Source organism: Thunnus thynnus, chromosome 5 (genome assembly GCF_963924715.1).
Source record: "Thunnus thynnus chromosome 5, fThuThy2.1, whole genome shotgun sequence".
Classification (NCBI taxonomy): domain Eukaryota; kingdom Metazoa; phylum Chordata; class Actinopteri; order Scombriformes; family Scombridae; genus Thunnus; species Thunnus thynnus.
Window position 1 is genome coordinate 33,060,595 of NC_089521.1, and position 25,667 is coordinate 33,086,261.

The 25,667-nt window shown below is 37.3% G+C and overlaps 2 protein-coding genes across 2 annotated transcripts; both read right to left on the reverse strand.

Annotated features, from left to right (window-relative positions):
* Nucleotides 1-418: 418 nt before the first annotated feature.
* On the reverse strand, nucleotides 419-2,953 carry LOC137183639 (tripartite motif-containing protein 16-like). The gene has a single exon (XM_067590832.1). The coding sequence runs from the start codon at nucleotides 2,783-2,785 to the stop codon at nucleotides 1,124-1,126; it is 1,662 nt and encodes a 553-aa protein (XP_067446933.1). The 5' UTR covers nucleotides 2,786-2,953; the 3' UTR covers nucleotides 419-1,123.
* Nucleotides 2,954-6,843: 3,890 nt separating this feature from the next.
* Nucleotides 6,844-24,326, reverse strand: LOC137183645 (mixed lineage kinase domain-like protein). The gene is made up of 11 exons (XM_067590839.1): nucleotides 24,211-24,326; nucleotides 20,510-20,960; nucleotides 19,237-19,335; nucleotides 16,408-16,585; nucleotides 14,500-14,600; nucleotides 13,415-13,550; nucleotides 11,205-11,289; nucleotides 10,967-11,109; nucleotides 8,838-8,887; nucleotides 7,983-8,123; nucleotides 6,844-7,089 (listed from the first exon to the last, which is right to left on the reverse strand). Exons 2-11 carry the CDS (start codon nucleotides 20,952-20,954, stop codon nucleotides 7,040-7,042), a joined length of 1,428 nt encoding a protein of 475 aa, XP_067446940.1. The 5' UTR covers nucleotides 20,955-20,960; nucleotides 24,211-24,326; the 3' UTR covers nucleotides 6,844-7,039.
* Between the last annotated feature and the right edge of the window lie 1,341 nt (nucleotides 24,327-25,667).

A 25,667-nucleotide genomic window follows, 5' to 3' on the forward strand; every position in this document is an offset into this window, starting at 1 on the left:
CTGAGTAACAAGCAGTGATGGAAAGTAACTAAGTACATTTACTGAAGTACTGTACTTAAGTACAATTTTGAGGTACTTATACCTTACTTGAGTATTTCCATGTGATGCTACTTTATACTTCCACTCCACTATATTTCTGAGGGAAATATTTTACTTTCTACTCCACTACATTTATTTGACAACTTTAATTACTTTTCAGATCAATATTTTACATATAAAACATTTGATCAGTTTGTTATGTATATATTGCTATTGATTAGCCTATTCAACAGTATAATGTGTTGAAAGCATTAAAATGTTTTAGTGAAGAAAGCTGAAAGTACAGAGACTGACTGACAAACGTTTGTCTGCTCTGAACATGAACTCTGTACTTTGTGGTGTTTCAGGAGGAAAATTGCCTCAAATAAACTCTCATTTTAGTTTCACATTTTCTCCAGAAGCTTTGAATGAGACCCTGAGATGAAGACAGAAGAAAACACTTTGTTCAATGTTGAAATAATAACTTTATTGATTATGTAAAGCTTCAGATTGTTCACACATCCGATTAGTAAAGTCTGTTAAATGACTCTTGTTCAATGATTTCATGTACGGATTCACTTCATCCACACAATCAGTTAGTTTAACCCACAATGTACAAGAACATAATAAATGATCTGCTCATTGATTATTATCATGATAATTACAGTTTATGAATCTACAAAGTGATGAGAACAAAATATCTATGATGAGGGAAGTTCTGCTGTTTTCTCTGTTTAAGACACTGAAGTGGAAGAGAAACAACAGCACACAAATACATCAATACAAACATGAAACTAACATTTAGAACAAAGAGAAGTTCACATTTTCATCTGAAGAAACATCAGTGAAGGTTAAAAACATCATCATGAGCAGTGATAGCCTCCATGGATAAAAAAACACAGCAAAAAGTGATATTTAAAGAAACTCAAAACATTAAAAGAACAACAAATGAAAAGAAAATAAGTGTTGACAATCCCAGTTTGATTAACAGCTGATCTCTGTGCAGTTCAGAAACACCACAGCAACGAGCTCTCAGAAACAATGGAGACAAAAACATGAAGAATTACAACAGAATCTGACACATGAAGTCTGAAATGACTTCTGTCTATTTGAGTTTACACAACTCAGCTGTGGCTTCATAATAAAGCCAAAATCCAGCATAGAGAGGCTGAGTGAATGTGGTCTGGACTCTGTGGAGGAGAGTCATGGTTTCAGAGATGCTGTAGAAGGACAGAATACCTGCTCTGTGATCCAGGTACACTCCTACTCTGGAGGAACCAGGACCTGAGACGGGAGTTCTGATGTTGTTGAACCAAAATGTATAACTGTTAGTGTTACAATCTAACATCCAAGATTTGTCATTAAATCCAAATCCACATTCATTCGAGTTTCCTGCTCTGCTGATATTCTTGTACGCGACTGCTACACGAACTCCTCCCCCTCTCCACTCCACCTCCCAGTAACAACGTCCAGTCAGACTCTCTCTACTCAGGACCTGACACCATCCAGTGAATCTGTCTGGGTGGCAAGAAGACTGTGGTTGACTCATGTATGTTGCTTTTCTGTTCCCCTCAGATAATAACACATATGTGTATGCTGTGTTTGGATCCAGTGTGATTTCACATGAATATTTTAAGAATTCAGCTCTGGTCTTGGGCTCTGCTTCTGACAGTAAAGCTTCAGTCACTGCCTGTGAGATGTTTGTCCTTTTCTCCCTCAGGATGTCCTGTAGTTTAACTCTGAGCTCTGACACAGCTGCTGTCACATCCTCAAAGTATCTCAGAGGACGGATATTGATGCTGGATGAGTCTGTAGATGCACTGAGTTGTGACAGTGAGGGGTAGTTGTGTAGAAACTGGTTGTGATCCTCTGTGTGTGAGAGCTGCTTCAGTTCAGCATCTTTCCTCTTCAGCTCAGTGATCTCCTGCTTCAGCTTCTCCTGAAGCTCTTTGACTCGACTCACTTCAGTTTCCTGCTGGGATCTGATCTGCTGCTTCACATCAGAACTTCTTTTCTGGATGAGACGGATCAGCTCAGTGAAGATCTTCTCACTGTCCTTCACTGCTTTATTAGCAGAGTGATTGACGACCTTCATCTGCTGTTGAAGCATCTTCACATCTTTCTCTCTGTCCTGGATTCTCTGCTGGATGTTTTGTCGACTCACCTCGAGCTCTCTCTGCCTCTCAGTCCTTTCTGCTGCAGCAGAGACTGTGTTGTGGCCTTTATGTTCATCCACAGAGCAGAGATAACAAATACTCTGCTGATCAGTACGGCAGAACATCTTCATCACCTCATTATGACGAGAGCAGATGTTCTCCTGGAGCTTCTCTGAGGGGTCGACCAGCTTGTGTTTTTTAAATGTAGTTGATTTAAAGTGAGGCTGCAGATGTTTCTCACAGTAAGAGGCCAGACACACCAGACAGGACGTGAGGGCTTTCAGCTTCCTCCCAGTGCAGACATCACAGGCCACATCTTCAGGTCCAGCATAGCAGTGATCAGCAGGAGCAGCTTGGAGTCCAGTCTTCTTCAGCTGCTCCACTAAAGCTGCTAACATGGTGTTTTTCACCAGGACAGGCCTCGGTGCGAAGGTTTGTCTGCACTGAGGGCAGCTGTAGATCTTCCTCTGATTCTCTTCATTCCAGTGTTTTTTAATACAGCTCATGCAGTAGCTGTGTCCACAGGGAATAGCCACTGGATCCTTCAGTAGATCCAGACAGATGGAACAAGAGAAGGTTTCTCGGTCGAGCTGATCTCCTTTCTGTGCCATTTCAGCTCTCAGTGGCAACGACTGTCTGAGTTTCACTTCCTGAGAAGTGAAACACGTTTGACACCTCTTGTGCTACATTACATGTTGGTTACGCCCATCTTCAAACTGTAGATCTGAAGGGGAGGGAACAAGGAAATATGAGCACAGAGTGGAGCTTTTTGTGTTTGAAAGCAGGAAGAAGAGGGAGGGTTTATCAAGCGCTGATTCATTCAAAGTAGAGGAGCAGTTTTAAAAGGATACTGGCTGCTTTTCATTTGGCTGATGTGGCTCCTTGCTTCCTTCACTCATGTCTCACCTCCTCCCAGCGAGGATGGAGGAATTTAATTCACCTAAAGGGACGTCCTCACTCACTACAGCCTTATTCTGAGGAGACGACAATGACGCACAGCATCTCCACTGTCAAATATGTAGAAGTCAGCTATCAGTATGTAGAAATGATTAAGTAACAGTTTAAACCCTAAAGTTTAAACTTAAAATTCATGTACAATTAATTAACAGTTTCAACTGTTACTCAATATTTTCTACATATTGATAGTTGGAAGGAAAACACCTGATCACTGCTCCAATGTTTTATCATTTGATTATAGATCTACAGCATCGTCTGGCTGTCACAGAATAAGACACAAATAGGCAATTTAAACCTGTTAATTACTGTAATTACTGAGGTGTTCTCAGGAACTGAAATGACTCCCCAGGTTTTAAAATTACTGAGTTCTCCTGATATTCAGTTTAATCAAACTTTCTAGTGATTACAAAAATATACTAGATGAACAATCCCACAGAACATGAATGCGTCAGATTATTTGGTTTTGTTGTTCACAGTCCTACTGCTCCTACCAGTCCCAACAGATTGGTGCCCCGTGTGAGGCTAATGTGATATCAGCCTTTTTTTGCGCAATTATCAATAATTAATAAATAATCATTTTTGAATTATTAATACTTTTTTTCCGAAGATTTCAATTTTTGAAATTTTGACTTCTTTAGTGCTCTGCCAAGCATATACAGTGTGGTTGTGTATCGTATTCAGTGTGCACTGGTGGTTGTGTTAGCAGAGAGTTGTTAGCATTTTGCATGCTAGTTGTTTAGCCCCCAACACAGTAACCAGCTATTACTCACCAGAGGTGCTGAAGCCATCTCATTAACATCCTAATAGGATAGGCTGTAGAGTAATTAGCACACACACTCCTTTCACTGCTCACGTCTTTACAAATGTCCGCAATTTATTTTGTCCAGCATGATTTTGTTGGAGCGATATATGACATATAGATCAAATCAGATTTCAGATTTTACTCAACCTTAACAGTCTAGTTCATGAAGATTGTTTTAAAGGATCTGACTACTTCTTCCACCTCTGGTAAGACTGTATATGACAGCGTCATACTGCTCTTGTATGAACGAAGATATACAAGGTAGTGAAGACTTGTGCTATAGAATACAACTTACCTTGTTTTTCTGGAAAGTACACTAAAATACTGTAGTACTAGTAGCTCCAAAGTGACACCACAATACCAGCTCATCCTGCAGGTGTTTGGACTCCTTAATATACAATCATTAAAAAAACATTTTAAGTTATGATGCTGTTCAAAGAACACACTATAATTGTAAGAAGATCCATAAGAAGGTTGATTTTGGGAAACAGGTCCCTATAGTTTAAAGACATGCTTATCCAAGAGTCACCGTAAACTGAGATAACAACTTATGGCTTTTAGTGACTTGTTGTCATTTATTGTCTATAAGGGCTGAAACTAATGATAATTTTCATTATTGATTAATCTGCTAATAATTATCCTATTTAATCAGTTAGTTGTTTAGTTTATAAAATGTCAGAAAATGGTGAAAAACGGTGATCACTGTTTCCCAAAGCTCAAGGTGACGTCTTCAAATGTCTTGTTTTGTACTGACCAACAGTCCACAGCCTAAAGATATTCAGTTTACTTTCACAGAGGACTAAAGTAACCAGTTGAGAGCTGGAATCAGAAAATTTGGATATTTTTTTATTACTCAAAACTATTAATTGATTATAAAATATTGTTGGTGACTAATCGATAAATCAACTAATCATTGCAGCTCAAAATCATACCTAAGTACAGTACTTGAGTAAATGCACTATCCAACACTGGCTTTAGATTACAGCCCACAACGTAGAGAGTAATTACTCCGTAGTTACAGTATTATCTATCTACCAACGATGTACCAGTACAGTACGTATAAATACATATATGTAGGTACTGGGGAACAAGATGTGAAGTTATGGAATATGGGGCAACAATTTACGAACTTATAAAGAACTTATACTGTATACTGTTATTTTTAACTACTGGGTACCTATTTTATTATTACAGTATGTATGAGCTACTGAGCAATAATCTGGAAATTAGGGACAAATTTAGAGAGAATTAACTCTTTAGTTATTTGTTTAACTACTAGGTACCTATTCTGTTATTACAGGGTATAGTATGATCATAAAACTGAGCAAAAATCTGGATGTTTCAGGGAAGATGAAGTGTTGACTTCTGCAGCACTTAATAAATGTAATGTGATTTTATTTTAAAATGACCTTATGAACAATCACTGTGTTCCTTTTTCATTTTGGGATAAGCTACTTAAATAGCCAAGGGGTACATCTGTGCATTTGCTTCGCAACAAAAGTCCAGGGGACAATGTGTTGTCATGGATGCTGTCAGCTTCTGGAGACTGTAGTTCACCTCACCAGCAAACTTCATCACTTGGCGCTCGTTTATGGCCTGGTGGCTTCACCCGCCATCGCTGGTCAGAACTCACCCATCAAAGATGTCACTCACTTGTTGACAATTCTGAAGTCATTAAAATGTTGAAAGTCTTCTCCCTGGTATTTTAATATGGCATTACGGCTCCTCAAGGTGAAAGATTACCCTTTTTCAGCTCTGTGCAAGGTCTCCTTTCATCCCAGGAAATAACTATACAGCTATACTTAATATAAATATAGCTAAAGATAAAACATGAGGTATGAATCAGAACGCATATATACGGTTCATATAGTCTTCTGATTGCAAACTGTGTAGTTAATTTAGTTTGTTCTTGTTTTGAGGCAAGTAAAATTGAAATAAATTGTTCTCACATTGTCTTCTGTAGTTACAGAATGAGTTAAGTTGATTGTTCCCCCTTTGTTATGTGTAGTTACAGGGTAAGTACAGAGCATGCTGGCTGTAATCTAAAGCACTGTTAGTTCCACCCTTGTTATATGTGATATTTGTGTGTATTTTAGCATTTAAACATCACCACTCATGTTGCATCAGTCACCTCTTTTAATCACAGAAAGAATCAGTAATCAAAATAAAACACAGACTTGTTTCAGTTTGCTTGTTGCTACAACCAGCCACCACTAGATAGAGCCCTTTTCAGTTTGAGATGGAGTTACAAGAGTCTACAGAGCCAGTGTTAAATCTCCTGAGTAACAAGTTTGTACATGACAGCGACATACTGCTCTTGTATGAAATGAAGATATACAAGGTAGTGAAGACTTGTTGTGCTATAGAATACAACTTACCTAGTTATTCTGGAAAGTACACTAAAATACTGTAGTACTACCAGCCCGAAAATGACACCACAATACCAGTTCATCCTGCAAGTGTTTGGAGTCCTTAATATACAATCATTAAAAAAAACATTTTAAGTTATGATGCTCTTTAAACAACACACTATAATTGTAAGAAGATCCATAAGAAGGTTGATTTTGGGAAACAGGTTGCTGTAGTTTGAAGGCGTGCTTATCCAAGAGTCACCGTAAACTGAGGTAATTACTTATGACTTTTAGTGACTTGTCGTTATTGATTAATCTGCTAATAATTGTCTCATTTAATCAGTTACTTGTTTGGTTTATAAAATGTCAGAAAATGGTGAAGAATGGTGATCACTGTTTCCCAAAGCTCAAGGTGACGTCTTCAAACTTCATGTTTTGTCCTGACCAACAGTCCACAGCCCAAAGATATTCAGTTACTGTCATAGAGGACTAAAGAAACTAGAAAATATTCACATTTGAGAAGCTGGAACCAGAGAATTTAGATATTTTTTCTCAAAAAATTACTCAAAACTACTCATCGATTATAAAATATTGTTGGTGACTAATTGATAAATCAGCTAATCATTGCAGCTCTAAATTATATCACAGTTTTGTTAGTTACAGGCCAGTTTTTAGGCTTGACAACATTCTTCTGAGAACGATCACAAGCAGAATCCCTGAGGACAGCTGACGAGGAGGAAGAGGGATGAAATGTTTCATTCTTCCTCCATCTGTGCCACCACGCTGCGCAGTTTATCCACCAGCACTGTAGAAGAGAAAGATAGACATAGTATTAGTATTATTATTATAGATGCTTGCTAACAGTGTAAACAATCTTTTAGAACGGGGTATTACAGTGGTGGAGAGTAACTACATACATTTACTTAAGTATTGTATTTAAGTACAATTTTGAGGTACTTGTAATTTACTTGAGAATACTCTATTTGATGCTACTTTATACTTCCACTCCACCACATTTCAGAGTGAAATATTGTACTTTCTACTCCACTACATTTATTTGACAGCTTTAGTTACTTTTCAGATTAAAATTTTACATAAAATAACATATTATGAGCTCATAAATTACACTACATTGTTAAAGATCTAATCAAAGATTAGAGAAAAAGTCCAAAAACTGAAAACAGATTTGTGTATCAGAACTTTGTTTTTTCTTCTTTCCTCTCCCATTAATCATCTCACGACCCCTCAGATTTATCTGGTGACCCTTTGGAGGGGCCCGACCCCTAGGTTGGGAACCACTGGACTAAACTAGCTAACTGTATATAAAGTAGTGTAAACTAGCTCCACCTCCAGCAGCTACAACAGTAACATGCTGCTCTAACACTGATGCTTCACTATTAATAATCTAATGATGTCATATATAATAATATATCAGTCAGAGGGACCAAACCACTACTTTTACTGCAATACTTTAACTACATCTAGCTTGTAATGGAGTATTTGTACATTTCTGTACTTTTACTGAAATAAAGGATCTGAATACTTCTTCCATCACTGATTATAATCCAATAAAATAATGTCTCTATATACAGTATCAAATCATGCACTGAAACCTGTCCACTCATTGTAAGTCATTCTAGCAGCTACAGCACCTTTAACGTGACCGTGTGTATGATGATGACAGTGATTGTAATTTACCTCCAGCTGATGGTCTATGGAAGCTATCATAGGTCCGACAGTCATTGATCAGACATCCCAGTGGTTCAGGACAGTCGTCCGGGAGCGGCTCTTGATATTTCTCATTGCATACTTTCTGATAGATTTCTTTACTTGAACAACCTGGAAGAAATACAGTATAACATAATAGTAACATACAGCACAATGCAGCATACAGCAGTTTATTCAGGAGCGATAAATCTAAAATTATTAGAAATGAACATATCTAAAGATCTGATTGTGTGTAATATTTAAATTCTTTAAAAAGCTCAAATTTACTTTTACAAGTGTTGCAGCTGTGCAGGAGGGATTAGGGCTGCAACTAACAATTATTTTCATTATCAATTAATCTGCAGAATATTATTCTCATTTAATCCATTTATAGTTTTGTCTATAAAATGTCACAAAGTAGTGATAAAAATGCCCTTTACAAATTCCCACAGCCCAAATTGATGAAGGAAGATAAAGACAAAGAAAACCATCAAATCCTCACATCTGAGAAGCTGTTTTGCAAAATAACAATGATTCGATTATTAAAATAGCTCATTGTTGCAGCTCTAGGAGGGATTATAACAAATTTCATGCCTAAAATTGTTTGTTTCTACATTCATTAATGACCTATTAATAACTATAAATCGCTGTCAAACAGGACACCAAGATATCTTGCAAAGAGGTTTTAACAGGGAACTGGTCGATGGAAGATTAACTACTGTAGGCTTGACATGCAGCTGTTAAAAGTTGAATGTTTCCTCTTTTCACAGAGAGCAGTGGCTGTGGTCAGCATTAAGTTGTGTTGGTTTGGGGTTGGATGTTGATGTCCGCTCTGCACATACACACCTTCAAAAGGTCTCTGACGGGTCACAACTTCCCACAGGACGATCCCAAAGCTGAAAGACAACATTTACAAGATAGTGAGAAATGATTTATTGCTTGATTTGAGAATCTTCACTCAATCATTGGTCCATCTCATCCATAGACAGAGAACCAGAGAGCAGTGGGAAGTCATCAGCTGATATCTGCAGATTGAGCAAAGCAGTGGCCTTTTTCAGTGTTTTATGACTTTAACATTATCAGATCAAATCAAATTCCCTCTTTGTGTTTCCTTGGACAGTGTTTCCCTGTTGAGCTGCAGGTGGAAGTATAGTAACAAAAAGAGGGACTCTGGCACTAAAAAGACTGTAATGTTGAAAGATATCTACTTGATTTGACTCATTTGGACGCTGAAGCTTCATATTAGCTTCAGATAAACTTTGAAATACATTTTTGCACAGAGGGAGGACTGTGGATTTTGTTGCCCATCACTTCCATTGTAAGTGCATTATGAAGGGATCTTCTAATGGTCAGTATGAACAGGAGGAATGATTACAGCAAGAAAAACATGTTTCAATGTTCATTTGGGCTCCTGACTGTTGTTTTAAGACAGACTTGGAAAAATTGTGAACCTGCCCTTTAAGTGTTTTGACTTTAAATTTCTTTTTCTTTTAACTTTGTCATTAGATTTTTTGTACTCTGAACACATATCCTGATAAAATCAGCAACGTCTGGAGCAATCTTTTGTACAAACTTTTTCTTGTCCTTCAAAAGAAATTTTGCATCTTGAAGTAGAGAGTTTTTTTTTATTTTTTTTTTTATCATTTCTATGACATGAGCTAAACACAAAGTACATCTGAACCTGATAGGAATGTCATTACTTTTGCAGGTATTATGTAAGTATTGGAGAAAATTAAATTCTGACCAGATGATGGCACTAATTGAAAAGTCAGAGGATCACCAAAGTCATTAGAATTAATCATCCAGGGACCATGAATATCTGCAGTAAATGTCATGGCAATGGATCACACAGTTGTCAAGATATTTCACTTTGAACCACAAAATGTCAACCTCCTGGTGGCGCTAGTGGAAAGTCAGGAGATCACAAAAGTCAGCAGGATTCATCCTCTGGGAACCATGAATATCTGCTCATTAGAAAATGAGAAAGTCATGAGCCTTTATTAATCTCTACTAAAGGAAGGAATCACTGTCTGTATGTCTGTTTGTCCTTCGTGTATATCTTGAACTGTTCATCTGATCGACTCTAGATTTTACGGGTGTATGGCTGGGAGCCAAAGGGGGTACCGTGTCAAATTTGATGCAATTTGGACACACGATAGTCAAGGAGTCAGGGAGAGACCAGAGACGAGGCGTGACATAAGTCAGAGAAAAGTGCTCAGAGAAAAGTGCTCTAAAAAGAGAAAAGTATACAGTGAAAACAGAGCCTTCAAGGAGGCGTTCAGGTACATTGTTGTGCGTAGGTCACCTGTATTTTGGAAGCGCTCAGAGCCCGATACACAATGACTGTAGTTACACATGTAAAACGGCGCAAACACTTTCCATGGGCAGTTCAAAACCAGTTTGTCTCATATGTTCCGAAACCATGAAGTGCCACTACAGACAAAGCACAAATCTTTGGAGAAACATACCCACTAAAATCTGAATGTGATCGATCCACTTTATTTTAGGCTGCTTGAAATGAGAAAAGAAAATTTATATACTATTAGAGTACTTGTTATTTATATCATCTGTGTATAATATACTGTTAGTTTCTTTCATGTCGTATGTGTATATACTCATTCACACCTCACATCAACTATATTAAATTTTCTATGTATTGAAGTCATGGCTGGAGGCAAAGCAATCGGTCCGAAAAGGCACATTTTGAACAGGCACTGCACTAGTGACTTATTAATTTATATAACTGGAGACTTGCTGGTTTATTACAACATTTATGAATGAATTACCAACATTGATGATGAATTCTGACCAGATGGAAATGATAAAAGGATTCTTCACATCCTGGCTAACCTAAATTTGCACTTATTAACGGCTTACATCTGATCTATAAAGCATTAGTAAAGCACTCATAAATCTGTCAGCAACAACTTAACATAGTTTAACATCTCTGCGGATGTAATTCCTGGTTGTCTGACCTGTACATCTCACACTCCTTGCTGTAGATGTGGTTGATGTTGTTGAGCATCTGAGGAGAGGAGTAGCACAGCGACCTGATGTGTTTGTCCTTCGTCATCTTTCTTAGTGACGTCTCAGTTTTCGCCAGCTCAAAACCTCCCAACTGTACCAAAAACCACAAACAACAACATCAAGACTTCATTTGTTTTCACCAACCAATGGGCCAGAAGCAATCCCAGCATGCACTGGCTGCAGTACCTTGACTCTGTAGCCTTCAGCCACCAGGAACTTGCTGCTGTTGATGCATCCATGAACCTTACATTTCTCTTCTGTCTGGTGCAGTCTAAGACACAACAGTGATAATCATTAGAACTTTTTATTATAAACAAGAAATCATGAACATTGAATTTAATTTGAAGCTGGAGTAATCAATATTTCTTTTTACTAACACTGAAACAGAAACGACTGCTTGTCTGAACCACAGAGCATCTTTCAACTACTAGTTTTGTTTTTACAGCACCTTTACTGTATGGTTCCAGCAACAGCAGCTGTTTTCTGTTAAAAAACCCACCTGCCCACCTGACCAAACTGCAGACAGACAAAGTTAGAAACTAACTGGTGAATAAAGTGGAACATCTAGAAGCTAAAGAGCCAGATATTTTTATCAGGATTTGGTGGAGATCAAACAAAAGCTAAAAGGAGAGTGAATATTGGACTTATGGTGGCTTCAGGAGCTGATAGTTTGCAGGAGGTAGTGTGGAGAATGAAGAGCAGCACATAAATGTACAAAGACAGCGAACGGGGAAACTGTGGACAATCACAATATTCATTTCACCATCCTCTGATATTTTCTGCCATGTTTTTATGCAGTTCCTGGTGGGACTGGACAAAGATAATTTGTCCTCCATTTATCTCTGCAGTAAAATCGTCGCTGTCATAACCTCAGTTTCCTGTCAGTGCCATCAGAGTCCCATTGGCCACAAGTTATGGACGTCAGGTTATTTGGGGTCAAAGTTTGATTCAGTAGAACTTTGTCTGCGAAACCTGGAGGAAAATCTACATGGTGCTGCCTGAGAGAGAGCAGCCTCCGTGTTTATTAGAAATAATGTCCTTTCTCTGTGCAATGTCACCAAGTGGCAGCTACTGCAGCTTGAGGCTGAAGTAACTTAAAGTACCACCGACAGCCACTAGCTGCTCCAACTGACTCCCATTCAAAAAGCCTCAACTTCTCTCTACAAATACTAAGTCAATCATTGATTTCAACAAGTCATTATGGTCTCAATCTCTAAATTCAGGCCCTCTAATAAGTGTGCTGGTGGTCATTTTGTAAATAATTGATCCCCTAATAAGATTTGTAGCTTTGATGTCTGCTGTGCGGGGGTTGATTGACAACTCACTACATCCATCTTTATATACTGTCACACTTACACATTTGGTGTGAAAGCCATGTTACATTCATCACATGGATACAAATAAAAGTTCATTGGGATGATCATGTTGTTGTTTGGTCTTGCAAGCTGCAAAATTTATAAGGTAACCATATGATAGTTGTTCTGCCCCCTAGTGGCCAAATGTATTATATTATTAAATTATATGTATTATATTATAATAAATTAGTTTAATATGACACTTACAGTTTTCAGTGCTGTTTGTCTATTTGTCTTGTTAGTTAGTGTAACATCTCAAAAACTTGTGAACAGTGATATTTGGTAGAAATATAGGAACAAACTATATGTTTTTGGATAGCACCACTATGTGGCTATTTGTAAATCAATCAATCATGAATGTTTTGGCTCATAACTCCTGAGTCATAGGTGGATTTATGTTGTGGTCATGTGATCTGTTTACCGCATTTTGGAAATCTCTTCTGTGCATGAAGTATAATATATATCTCTACATCCTAGACTTTGTTTAATTAGGTACTAGTAGACATGACAGGTGGAGTTCACATAACAAAATATATATTGATCTTGCACTATTGGAAGTTAGGAAATGCATTGCTATTGCCAACTCCTTCACAGCAGATGAAGACTGCTCTTTCAAGTTATTTGATGCTTGATAAAGCTTATTATAACATTATTATTATATCATAATTCATTATTATAACATTAAAAAGAAACCCAGAAATCTTACAAAATTTGGTATTTTCATGAATTTTGACTTTTGGACAAATTTAGAAACTATTCAAATTTAAAAAGCAAAACAAAACCAGATGAAATTATTTGAACCTTGATATATAGACCTTTATAGCAATATGTATTATTATTTGTGTATGCATTTGCATATTTGTATGATTTTCTAAAAACATAACCTCCTGCCTCTGAAAATGTTACAGATAAGATGGTGTTTTTTAATCTCGCCTGCACAAATAAGCGTTTATCTCTCCTTCTTTCTGTGTTTTATCATTTTTTGCACATAATTGAAATTTGTCAATAAATTAGACAAAGAATTATTAGTTGTAATCTGACCGGTAGAGTCCTTGTGCTGCGTCCAGACACATTCGAGCTTTCCTGGTCCAGGACAGTTTGCAGTTTGAGTCCAGAACCTGTCGCAGACTTCCCTTCTCACAGTACTCGGTGATGATGAGGAACTGAGGGCTGGGTCCTTCAGGTAGCCACAAATACATGTCATATTATTGTAATTTATCATTTTAATACAATAATACATTACTGCTTTTATTGTACAACATTAATTAGGACCACCAGGTTGGAGAGAGGTGTCAGGGGCGGTTTCACAAACTGCTCTGTAGTGTTTGGATAGAGGTTTTCTGCTGGAGTGAAGGTAGCTGAGCAGTTTGACACAATTACTCAGTCAGCCATGGTTTTTAGTTTAAAACAAGGCTTAATTTACCCAGAATTCAAGTTAACTTAACTGTTCAGGTCAACTTTGACCCATTTTTACATTTGAGAGCAATAAAAACACCCCAAACACCTTTCTTTTAGCATTACATTTTATGACTTTTCCTAAAGTGACCCAAAATATACAAAAATATCTCAACTTTTTTCATTTTTGTGCAGCTGAAATGCATTTCAGTACATAGAGAGTGGTTCTTATTTATTAAAAAAATCAAAAGCATTCTCTTACATTATATAACATACATTGAAATCATAAAGGCTGTTATTTTCTCCTGTTTTATATAACATAGGACCATAATATAGTGTGATTGTAATGTTTTCGCTCCATAATGAAATACACTCTCTGCCCTCTGCAACTTAACTGAGGATTAATAGTCTTAATAGTATTAATTATGAATGAAAACTAGATTTGTTTTTCAGAAAATGGGAATAGAAACTAATTATGAGGGGACACTGTTAGAATATGAACAGTATTTAAGGGTTAAGATAGTCAAGAACGCAACAGATGAATTTAGACGTCTATCTGAAGACTGACTATAAGTTAGATCCAAGCCATAGTCAAAGTCTTATTTCTGTAAAATTGCCACCCAAATCATTTATGTCCAGTAATGTGACAGTGACAAAGATACAACAGGTTGAGTAACATCACAGCCAGCTTGTGATGCATCTGATATTCTGTGATGCTGTGGTCTACTCACCATCTTCATCCTGGACACAGATGCCAAACATTCGCAGGATGTTGGGTGACTCAAAGCGCCTCATGGTTTCAACTTCCTTCTTGAAAAATGTCTGCACCTCCCTAAACATGGAGAAAATGTTTTTGTTGATATGTGGCAAATACAGTGAGTCACATCCTTGAATAAAAAAGTCTGAGCTCAAAGTGATGACGGTGTGTAACAATTGGTTGGAAGGAATGAATGTCTATTTGACTCGTTGTCATTTTACATCTCTTACTCAGCTAATATTCAAATACCACATTTGTACACTTTTAATTTCCTCATGGTCAAATGCTATAGATTATAGATTTAAGCAAATTGGGTTCACAATGTATCTCAAAATCAGAGCTGCATCTTAGATGGAGTAAGTTTTTTGAGTTACAGTATCTGGGACACATGAGTGGCCACATCTACATTAAGCCAAATAAATTCAAGAGTTTCAGCTCGTTCTGCTCCTACTGTGTTAGGTATTGCCGTGTTTCTTCTTCCTCTTCCAATGAAATGCTGCGCCACTGCCACCATCTGTTTTGTCATCAATATGACAGAGCTTCTACAAAGCTCCATTTTTCCCATACACACTACAATGCCAGGCCGGCGATTTCACATTTACACACTCCGGAGGCCATTTTGGAAAAGCTCCGTTTTCAGAGAAGAAAAACTGTGGATGGAGGGCCAAAACAGAGAAAAGTCGATACATTTACGAATTAAGATGGCTTAGTGTGGACATGTCTATTTCCAAGATGGCCTCAAGAGTGTGTGAATTTGAAAACACCGGCTTGACGTTGTAGTGTTCACAGGGAAAAATTGTACAGTATTTGAGTAAACAATAACAACAATGGTGGACGGCTTCATGCGAGTGTTGGTCTCTTTATTGTCTGCTTTGACAGCTTGTTTAGAGTTAAACATAGCTATCTACCACATTTCTCTGCTCAAACTGTTGTAATCTGCTCGCAATAAACTAAATGTCAGGAAGCCACCAGAGAAACAGAAATAGTATACTGTTTCTTCTTCACTGGTTTTCTGTGGCTGACTTCCCTGTCTATCCTCTGCACATGCTCAGTAGGAGAAGAACTACCAGTTTTGGCATTTTAATGTCGATGGAAGTATTTGCAGAAACAAACTGAAAACAAACTGAAACTCCTGCTTTGGACGTAGGTCGTTCATGCTTGAAAACAGCATTTTAGAATTTAGCGGCTTAATGTAGACGCAGTCTAACCGTAAACAGGGTAAATAGTCCAGTAATTGTTTTAATTCTGCATTTGATTGTGTTATTCAATAGAGAAGTTTGTCTTTTAATGGATTTTTGGAACACCGATAGGTACAACCCTGCCAGTGGTTAAAGAAGTGCTGAGATCTTTTAATTAGAAATACCACAATGAAAAAATACTCCATTACAAGTAAAAGTCCTGCATTTAAAATGAAGTAAAAGTACAGAAGTATTGGCAGCAAAATGTACTTGAAGTATTAAAAGTAAAATTGTTCAACCCCATTTAGAGTGTTATATTTATCATATATAACGGTATACATCATTGGAATATTAATATTCACTGACGTATACATGTTAATTGCATTTTAATGCAGCTACTGTTATTGCCTCTATAACAACACATCATGTAATTTACTTATAAAATATTGATCTGGAAAGCAACTTCAACTGTGAGATAAATGTAGTGGAGTAAATAGAAAGAAAGAAACGCCCAAATAAAGTACAAGTCTCTCAAAATTGTACAGTATTTGAGTAAATGTACTTGGTTACATTCCACCACTGACACATTGCAGAAGAAGAGATAGTTGGAGCTTTCAGCTCTAAAGGAGGCAGAGTTGTCAGCTGAAATACTGGTGTAAATTAAATAGAATTAAAAATAAAGCCACACTGGTATTATTCTCTACCTTGGGGAGGTGTTCACAGGGTCGTTGTATCGCTTGATGGCCACTGTGAATCCACGGTACTGTCCTCTGTAAACCTCTGAGTTTGATGTTTTCATGAAGGGTTGTTTGGGGTACTCGTACTTCAGCTCGTCCATTTTGATCATACGGATGACCTCATCATTGGGGCTGGGCTTATTCACTGTAAAAAAACATAAAGTTATAAGAAAGGCTGGATTATCAAGCAGGCAAAGTGGGCAACTGCCCCAAAAGCCCCACATTGTCTCTGTATCATATGGCTCAGGAGGTAGAGCGGGTTGTCCACTAATCGGAAGATTGGAGGTTCGATTCCCGGCTCCCCCAGTCCACATGCCGATGTGTCCTTGGGCAAGATACTAAACCCCAAATTGCTCCTGATGGCTGTGAATGTGTGTGAATGGTTAGTTTCCTCTGATGGGCAGGTTGGGATCTTGCATGGTAGCCCCTGTACCCATTCAGCGTATAAATATGGGTGAATGGGTGAATGTGATTTGTAGTGTAAAAGCGCTTTGAGTGGTTGGAAGACTAGAAAGGTGCTATACAAGTACAGTCCATTAACCATAATCAGAGTAAATGCAAATTTGTTAGAAATTTGCACCACTGGATAGCTGTAACATCAGCTATTACAGGTCCTCCGTCTTCCATCTTGTGGTCTGGAAGAGGGATTCTGTCTCAAAATCTAGTTTTAAGACTTTAATAGTTTTATTTTATATTGCCACACATCCACAAATATGCCGATGACACAATCATTTATGTATCAGCTAAAACCCCTTCTGTTGCAGCAGAGATATTAACAAATTAAATGGAGGGTATTTCCCAATGGCTCAAAAACAATCATCTAACGCTGAATCTTAAAAAGACTGTGTCAATGTGTTTCTCCATGAGAAGGAAAGCAAAAGACAAGATTATAATCAAAATAGATCAAGAGGAAATAAAGGAAGTCAGTGACTTTAAAATTTCAGGTGTTATTTTGGATTCCCAACTCAAATTTGATAAACATGTTAAAAAGCTAAGACAGTCAAGAAAATCTGAACTGTTTTAGAATGATAAGATATTACATACCCCGTAAGGCAGCTCAACTGTTTATGCATGCCATGATATTTCCACATTTATCTTATTGTGTTACTGTATGGAGCCAGGCCTCACAGTCAACTGTTAAACCCGTTAAATCATTATACAAACAAGCACTGAAAATAATGGATCAAAAACAAATGAAATGACACCACTGTATAATTCTACAAAAGTACAAGTTGCTTAGTTATGACAGTTTTATCAAGTTTTCTTTTATCAAACTGATTTTTAAATGTTTGAATAATCTTGACCCAGCTATACTTTGTCCAAATGTGACAAAAATATACACCAATAGAATAATCACAAGGGGATGAGCAATGGTAACTGCAGGGTAGCACAGTGCAAAACTGCTTTCAGTCATCTTTTTCAGTGAAAGGGATACATCTTTGGATTGCCCTACCAACAGAAATGAAAATACAAACTGATCTGAAAACATTTAATGAAAAGGTGAAACACTGGCTGAAACAAAACCAAACCTGCAATCCATGTGTACATGCACATGGACATGTACACATAGATAGACGAACAGATACATACAGATAAACATACATGCACTGATACAGATTATGCATGTATGTACACGGACACATACACCGCTAAATATTATGCACATAAATACATCATTGCCATGAATTAGGGAACATACACATGTGCACACATATGCAACACATGTAAACTGATTGTTATGTGATGTAAATACTGTTGTTACTGAGAATGTCACTATTTATTATGAGCTTTATTTAATTAATGTATTTCTGGTAGTGATATGTTATGACTATTTTAAGTGGAAAACCCTAACCAGGGACAGGGGTCACAAATTAGCCTTGGCTACAAATCCTATATGCAATACATCTGTTTCATGTTATTTAAACTTATTTATTTAAACCTGTTACAATGTTTTTTTGCATCGTCCCTGACAAATAAACTAAAAAAAAAAAAAAAAAAAAAATCAAACTGACTCACTTTGTCTGCAATCAGCAGCTGAAGCTTGAGGAGGGAAAGAAATTCATTCATTCATTCATTCACTCATTCATCATAATTTATTTACAGATAAATAATAATAATTAGAAATACTAATACTACTCTGACTAATGCTACAGCTTCTATTCCACTTTTGCTGCTTCTACAACTAATTTCATGGCTTCTATTATCTCTAATATGAGAGAAAATCAATTTAAGAATTTATGTATTTTTATTACTAAATTCAATAAAATTATTTGATGTTTCCTTATTTCTTAAAAAATGGTAATGTATTGGTTCTATTCCTATTATTCATTCATAAAAAAAGAAGGGGAAAAAAAGAAATGATGTTAAATCTGCTGTTGCAGTTAAAGGCTCAAGTACTCTGAAAGAGTCTGATGTGCGTTTTGAAGTATATCTATTGTTTCAAATGGCTGAATACGCACCAAAAGCATTATGAAATGTGTCAGACTGCCTTGACGCCCCTACTGCAACCTTGTTTCAGTTTTGGAGCATCAAATGAGGAACCAGAGACATGTATTTGAGAAGTTGACATTTCTAGTAAAGAACGAGAAAAAGTAGTGAAATCCTGCTACTATAGTTTGTTTCATGATTGATTGATGTATCCTCCAAAACTGCCTGTTTCAGACAGAGGCTGAACTGAGGGGCTGCATAAAGAGCCGGTATAAGATAAATAAGGAGTTTTTAACTGAGCCCCAGAATATAAATACAGACCTGGAAATTTGCAGAATATGACCCCTTTAAGAGATTTAATGTACTCACACATCTCCATGAATTTTTCCACATTGACTTTGACCATGTTGAACTCTTTCAGCATGGCGTCTGTTTTCTCCCTCTGCTCCTTCATGTGGTCCAGGAGCACTGAGGAACAGACAAACACTGATTATACAAAGACAACCAGACTTTGAATCCAGTCCAACCTCTCTACTCTGCTTTCCCACAAGATCTTACAAAGGAACATCAATTTAGTAAACACTGAACTCATATCTTTATCTTAGTCAGGTTTGGTTACAGTCAGACACAGACTATGATTTGTTAAATGCTTTTTAGAGTAACGATTCATTAATGGATTAGTAGATTAACAAAAAATTAATTACCAACTATTTGCATAATCAATTTATCGTTCTGAGTCATTAAAAAAAAAAAGCAATATATCTCTGATTCCAGCTTTTCTGGTTTCTTTAGTGACAGTCCACTGAATATCCTCGGGTTGTGGACAAAACAAGACATTTGAGGTTGCATGTGATCGACATTTTTCACCATTTTCTAACATTTGATAGACCAAATGACTAATCAATTGATTGAGAAAATAAATGACAGATTAATCAATAATGAAAATAATTCATTACATTAGTTGCAGTCCTAATTTGAAATGCTCAGTTTTTAAAGGACGGGTTCACAGTTTTTCAAGTCTGCCTTTAAACAACAGTCAGGAGCTCAAATGAACAGTGAAACATGTTTTTCTTGCTGTAATCATTCCTCCTGTTCATAATGACCATTAGAAGATCCCTTCATAATGACCTTACAATGGAAGTGATGGGGGACAAAATTCACAGTCCTCCTTCTGTGCAAAAAATGTATTTAAAAGTTTATCTGAAGCTAATATGAAGCTTCAACGTCCAAATGAGTCAAATCAAGTAGATATCTTTCAATGTTACAGTCTTTTTAGTGCCAAAGTCCCTCTTTTTGTTACTATACTTCCACCTGCAGCTCAACAGGGAAACACTGTCTGAGGAAACACAAAGAGGGAATTTGATGCTAAAAAGACTGTAAATGTGTCAGATATCCACTTGATATGACTAACTCAGACTGCTGAAGCTGAATAGAAGCTTTACATCAACTTTTAAATGACTGTGTGTACACACTGGATTTCAGCCTCCATCACTCACAGACTGTTGTTTTAAGACACACTTGAAAAATTGTGAACCTGTCCTTTAAGATCAAAACTAAAAAAATCTAATTTAGGCTCATATGGACCATCTGACTTTTGCTCAACCTACTCTACAAAGGCAAAGCCAAAACCAGTTTCCCTCACATTTCTTCAGCTCTGCATCGTCCGTCCTCCCGTCCACCTCGTCTTCTTTCTCTCTGGAGGCCAATTCAAACACCTGGTGCAGCATGTTCCCCTGCTCCACCTGCAGAGCTCCAGACAGAACCTGGAAGGCGTCGTTGAGGCGTTCGTTCACAGTGCTGAACTCGTCTCCATGGCTGCTGGAGTTCAGGATGCGCTCCATCCAGTTGGCCAAGGTGTATTTCTTGATGAGCTCCTGTGCTGATTCCAGAGTGATGGCGAGTTCCTTTAGAGCCTTTTCTACAACATAGATATGGACCATCTCTCTCTTTTTGATGGACCTCACCAGCTCGTCCAGGGCTTTGACTCGCTGGGCGACACGGCGGCAGCGCTTCTTATTGGCCTTAACATTGTCAACCAGGGTGTAGATCTGTGATGCAATGGACAGGATGGGATCTATGAAGTCCATGACCAGCTGGAGAGACAGAGAGGACACAAAGAAATTATAAAACAAAGCTGAATGCAAAATAATTCGAGTTTAAACGAGCCCCAGTCAACTCAAATAATCTGAACCAAACTGAATTAAATTGAACTAAGTTAAATTGGCATTTTTTTGTCTGAGAGATTGTTCAAGTTTAATATTAAGACTGACAGCAGGGGGAAACAGCTGCCTGGCTCTGTCCCAAGTGGAAAAATATGCCTCTAAAAGTGTTGGTACCTGCAGGTGTATTTTGTTGGTTTGCGTAATCAAACCATGAAGATGGTTTTCATTTTATTTGCTTTCATCCAGTTGCATGAGAGCAGGATTTGAATGTATCGTTAACAAGCACAGAGTAGGAAAACATATGGAAATCAGCATTCAAATCCTCTAAATGTGTAAGACATAAGATAATTCAGAATAAAACTCTGTGCAGAGCTTATGTTACTCCCATTATACTTTCAAATCAAGGACAATTATCCAAATTATGTCTGATGCCCCAATGTCGGCATGGTTGTGGGATCAGAGGTTCTTTGTTACAACTTTTGTAGAAATGTCCAGAAGTGAAAACTTTTTGGTCCGAGTTTCATTTATGTATCAAATCTTATGTGCCAATTACCGGTTCATCCTGTCGTATGTCTGCTGGGCCAGAAAATGTAATTCCTAGGAATTGTCTTTAACGTTTGGATGTCTCTCAACCACAAACATAAGTTTGATGAACTGGAAAGAGCACAAACCATCTTGCTGTGTAATGAGTCATTGGTTTGTTATATATGGAGAGAAAGACTGTAATAAAGACCTGGGCAGCCACTGTGACATGATCAGGAACTTCATCGAAACACACAATATAACTTAACCTTTGTGGTATTATCCCATCAATATCTCTGAATGGTGATGACAACATTTAATAAATATACTGAAAAACAATTAATGCCTCATCTCTGAGGTCTGCGGCTATAGAGTTAAAGGCTATAGAGACTCATTTCCTGAGACTTTCTCTCACACAGTCCCAGTTACTCTGGATTATCCACAAACCTGTTCAATAGAAAGTTGTATAACAACCCTTTTAAACAACATAACAGGCTCACTATAATTATCAGCAACTGGCTCTGTATTGAACCGGGCTGACATGAATTTAATCAAAGTGACTTTAAGGGCACTCAGGTGAACTGAGCAGATAAAAAATGAGGTGAAATGTTGAGTGGAGTAAAATTTCCCACGGGACTACTCTCCAAATCCAATCAGGGAGGCCTGTAACGCTGAGCTCGGCTCTCAGGTGAGCGAGGAGACAGTCCATCAATAATTCATGATGACGGTGTAAAGTATCACAGCTCGTCACCCCGAGGATGTCAGTCTCAAATCCAACCTAACTGCTTCCTTAAAAACAGTAAAAACAGTTTTGCTGTTTGATCCACACAAACAAAATCCCTCTGCAGCAGGAAGTGAAACTTTTTCAGATGAGTCGGACTTTATAAGCAGATAAAAACTACACAAATTGTTCATAATTTGATTTTGTATTTGAGTTCATTCTTAATATGTTGAATATGAAAAGTTTTGCAGATTTGTTACTGCCAAGAACAAAACTTAATTGAAATAAACATACTTGGATAATAAAGCTGATACTAAAATGCTTTAAAAGAATTAGAAAACCCCTAGCATCATTTTACACCCTATTAGTATTAATATTAGTCTTATTCCACAGTATAGTAAATACAGGTATGAGTGAAATACATACTGGAAAATTGGGCTGTATTTGTACATTTTTGTTATTTTTTATTTATGTTGATGTTACTGTTCCTTTGTTTTCCACTTACTGACTGAATGTCAGTCTGTAGTACAACTTGACCCAAGGTCTCTTTATAAAATGTCTGTATAAATGACGAGCTTCTAAATTGTCCTGAAGTTCAAACGCAAAATGCAGATGATGCAGTTGTGTACGTTCATGGAGCTACAAAACAGGAAGTGGCTGTTATATTATTAGATCCTTGAATGGCTGATGGCCTCCTTATTTTACGCGAAAAGCAGGCCAGTGGTTTTCCACTGCAGCTTAACAGGGAAACGCTGTCTGAGGAAAGAGGACATTTGATGCTAAAAAGACTGTAAATGTGTCAGATATCCACTTGATATGACTAACTCAGACTGCTGAAGCCTCATATAAGCTTCACAGAGACTTTTAAAGGACTGTGTGGACACACTGTGGATTTTGGCCTCCATCACTTACACTGAAAGCACATTTGAAGGGGAACTTTTAATATCCAGTATGAACAGGAGGAATGATTACAGTGAGGAAAACCTCTTTCACTGTTGCTATGGACACCTGACTGTTGTTTTAAGACACACTTGAAAAAATGGTGAACCTGTCCTTTAACAGTGAAGTTTTGATTTGTTTTGATTAATGAACATTTCCCCCTGATAAATAGTAATAAATATCCTGGAGCAAACTGCTCAATAAAAATGTTTGAAATAAAATGCAGTATTCTACAAAACCCAAATCTATAATAACTTTTCAGCATTTCTACTTAAAGCCACAGTATGTAAGATTGATTTCAGACTTATAGAAAATCTTTATTTCCTCATCAGTGACATCTTTTAAATCACTTCTCTATACTTATCTTAAAAATAAAGCCTCTTGTTTTTTGTTTTACTTTAGTTCTAATATGTTTTATCTCTATCTGTCTCTTATCTTTACTAATATCTGTATCTGTATCTCATTCTCTGTACTTTTAGTGGCCTGATTTTATTTCATTAGAGTGTTTTATTCTGATTTCCCCATGTAAAACACATTATATCTGTTTTGCTGCATCAATAAAGTTTAGCATTATTATATATTGGGAGGAGAAATACTTGTCTTTGTTTAATCTGCACAGTTTGTTCCTTTGTCTGTGTCCATTCACTCATACGAGCAGGTACCAAGCATGACTGAGGTAATTATTTCTCCCTCTTTGCCCAGGAGGAAATAACTCGCCTTTGTCTGTGTGTCAGTTTTCACCAGGTTTATCTGGTGACAGATCAAACTTCTGTGGACTGTGTGAACACTGTGTGAAATGTTTCTCTTCCACTAAACCGCAAATCGGTTGTAAGATGAAACTTGTTGTAACATGTAGAGAAATGACTCCCTGCACTACTGATCTACATGCTGACTCTGCAGCACACTAACCTGCTCACAGAATCAACAAGAGGACTCAAGAAGAGCCGTAAGCTGAGGAGTTTAGTTTAGAGATGATGGAAAAACAAAAAGATTATTTACCTGAAAGTGGAAGTCAGTGAAAGCTGTCCGTCTCGACCCAGGTATACAGGTTTTATGCGCGCTAGGACAAAATGAAACTGGCCTCTTTTGCTTTCAGCTCCTCCCTCAGCTCATAACTTCCTGTTTCTCTCTGACAGTTACAGTCCTTCCCCCTCTCTGTGGGTATTATTCACTCTCCTCTGCTCTGACACATAACATGACTGATTAATCTTATCCTTGAAATAGAAGCATAATTCACTGCAAGATGACGGAGGTGAGCAGCAAATGACATCTGGAGGCTTCCTGGGTAACTGTTTTATTGCTGCTGTGTCAGACTGGCTGATTTATGGTGAATGACTCATGGCCAACATGTAGACAACACACTGGAATGATGTAATCTTGGTTGCAAGACTCAGATGTAAAGCCAACACACTGATAATGTAGCCTCTCCCTGACTTTGCTCTCTGATATTTCCATAAGCTCATTCTTTAAAGATCCCCTCCAGATATGTTTTAAGACATAAAAAATACTCTGCTTTATAATAAAATGTGTCTGATTTGTTTTTTTCATTAAAAAAAAAAATGTAATTAGCTTGTTATAAATTTTAAAGGACAAGTGTGTAAAACATGGGGGGATCTACTGGCAGGAATATTGGAAGAAATGGAATATAATATTCATGAGTATATTTTAATTAGTGTTTAATCACCTTAGAATAAGAATCACTGTATTTTCATTACTTTACTTTTGCACCACCATCTTTCTACAGTAGCCCAGAGTGGACAAACCAAACACTGGCTCTAGAGAGGGCCTTTCACGTTTTTCAGTGCCCCCCTATTCATAATTCAGGTCCCATATCATTAAAAAAGCATGTCATTGGATGCCAAACAACAGATTTGATTTAACTGGACAGTTGTAAAATCATTATCATTAGTTTCCCATGCGAGGAGCCAAAAAGCCATGTGAATAGAAATTATATTTATGAGTGTTGAACAAATGCAACAGTGAGAAACAGCAGCCAATCAGAAAGCAATTGTTCCAATGGAAAACAAGAGCAGCGTACTGAGGAAAAAGTCTGAGGCTACTGGAAAAAAGCAGAAGGATATGCATCTATTGCTAAGATATTCAATAGAATAGTGGCAGCATTTTTCTTGTTCTGCACCATTTTGCTGATATGATATGATTGATGTTGTTTTATGATGTTATCCAGTTGATTAAATAACTGGACCTGCAGCGCTGTGGCAGAGAGCTCGAATAAAATCACCCTGTTCAAAGGCCCACAGGGGTTCGGGGGGGTCCTCCCTCAAGGAAATTTTATGTTATTTGGCTAAAAATTGTGCATTTTCACACAATTCTGGACTATTATCATTTCAATTTGTATAAAAAAAACATCCTGTGCCATTAAAAATAATAATCACAAAGCATTGGTAAAACAGGCTTATAGTGAATGGATTTAAACTGATTTTCTCATCCTCCCATAG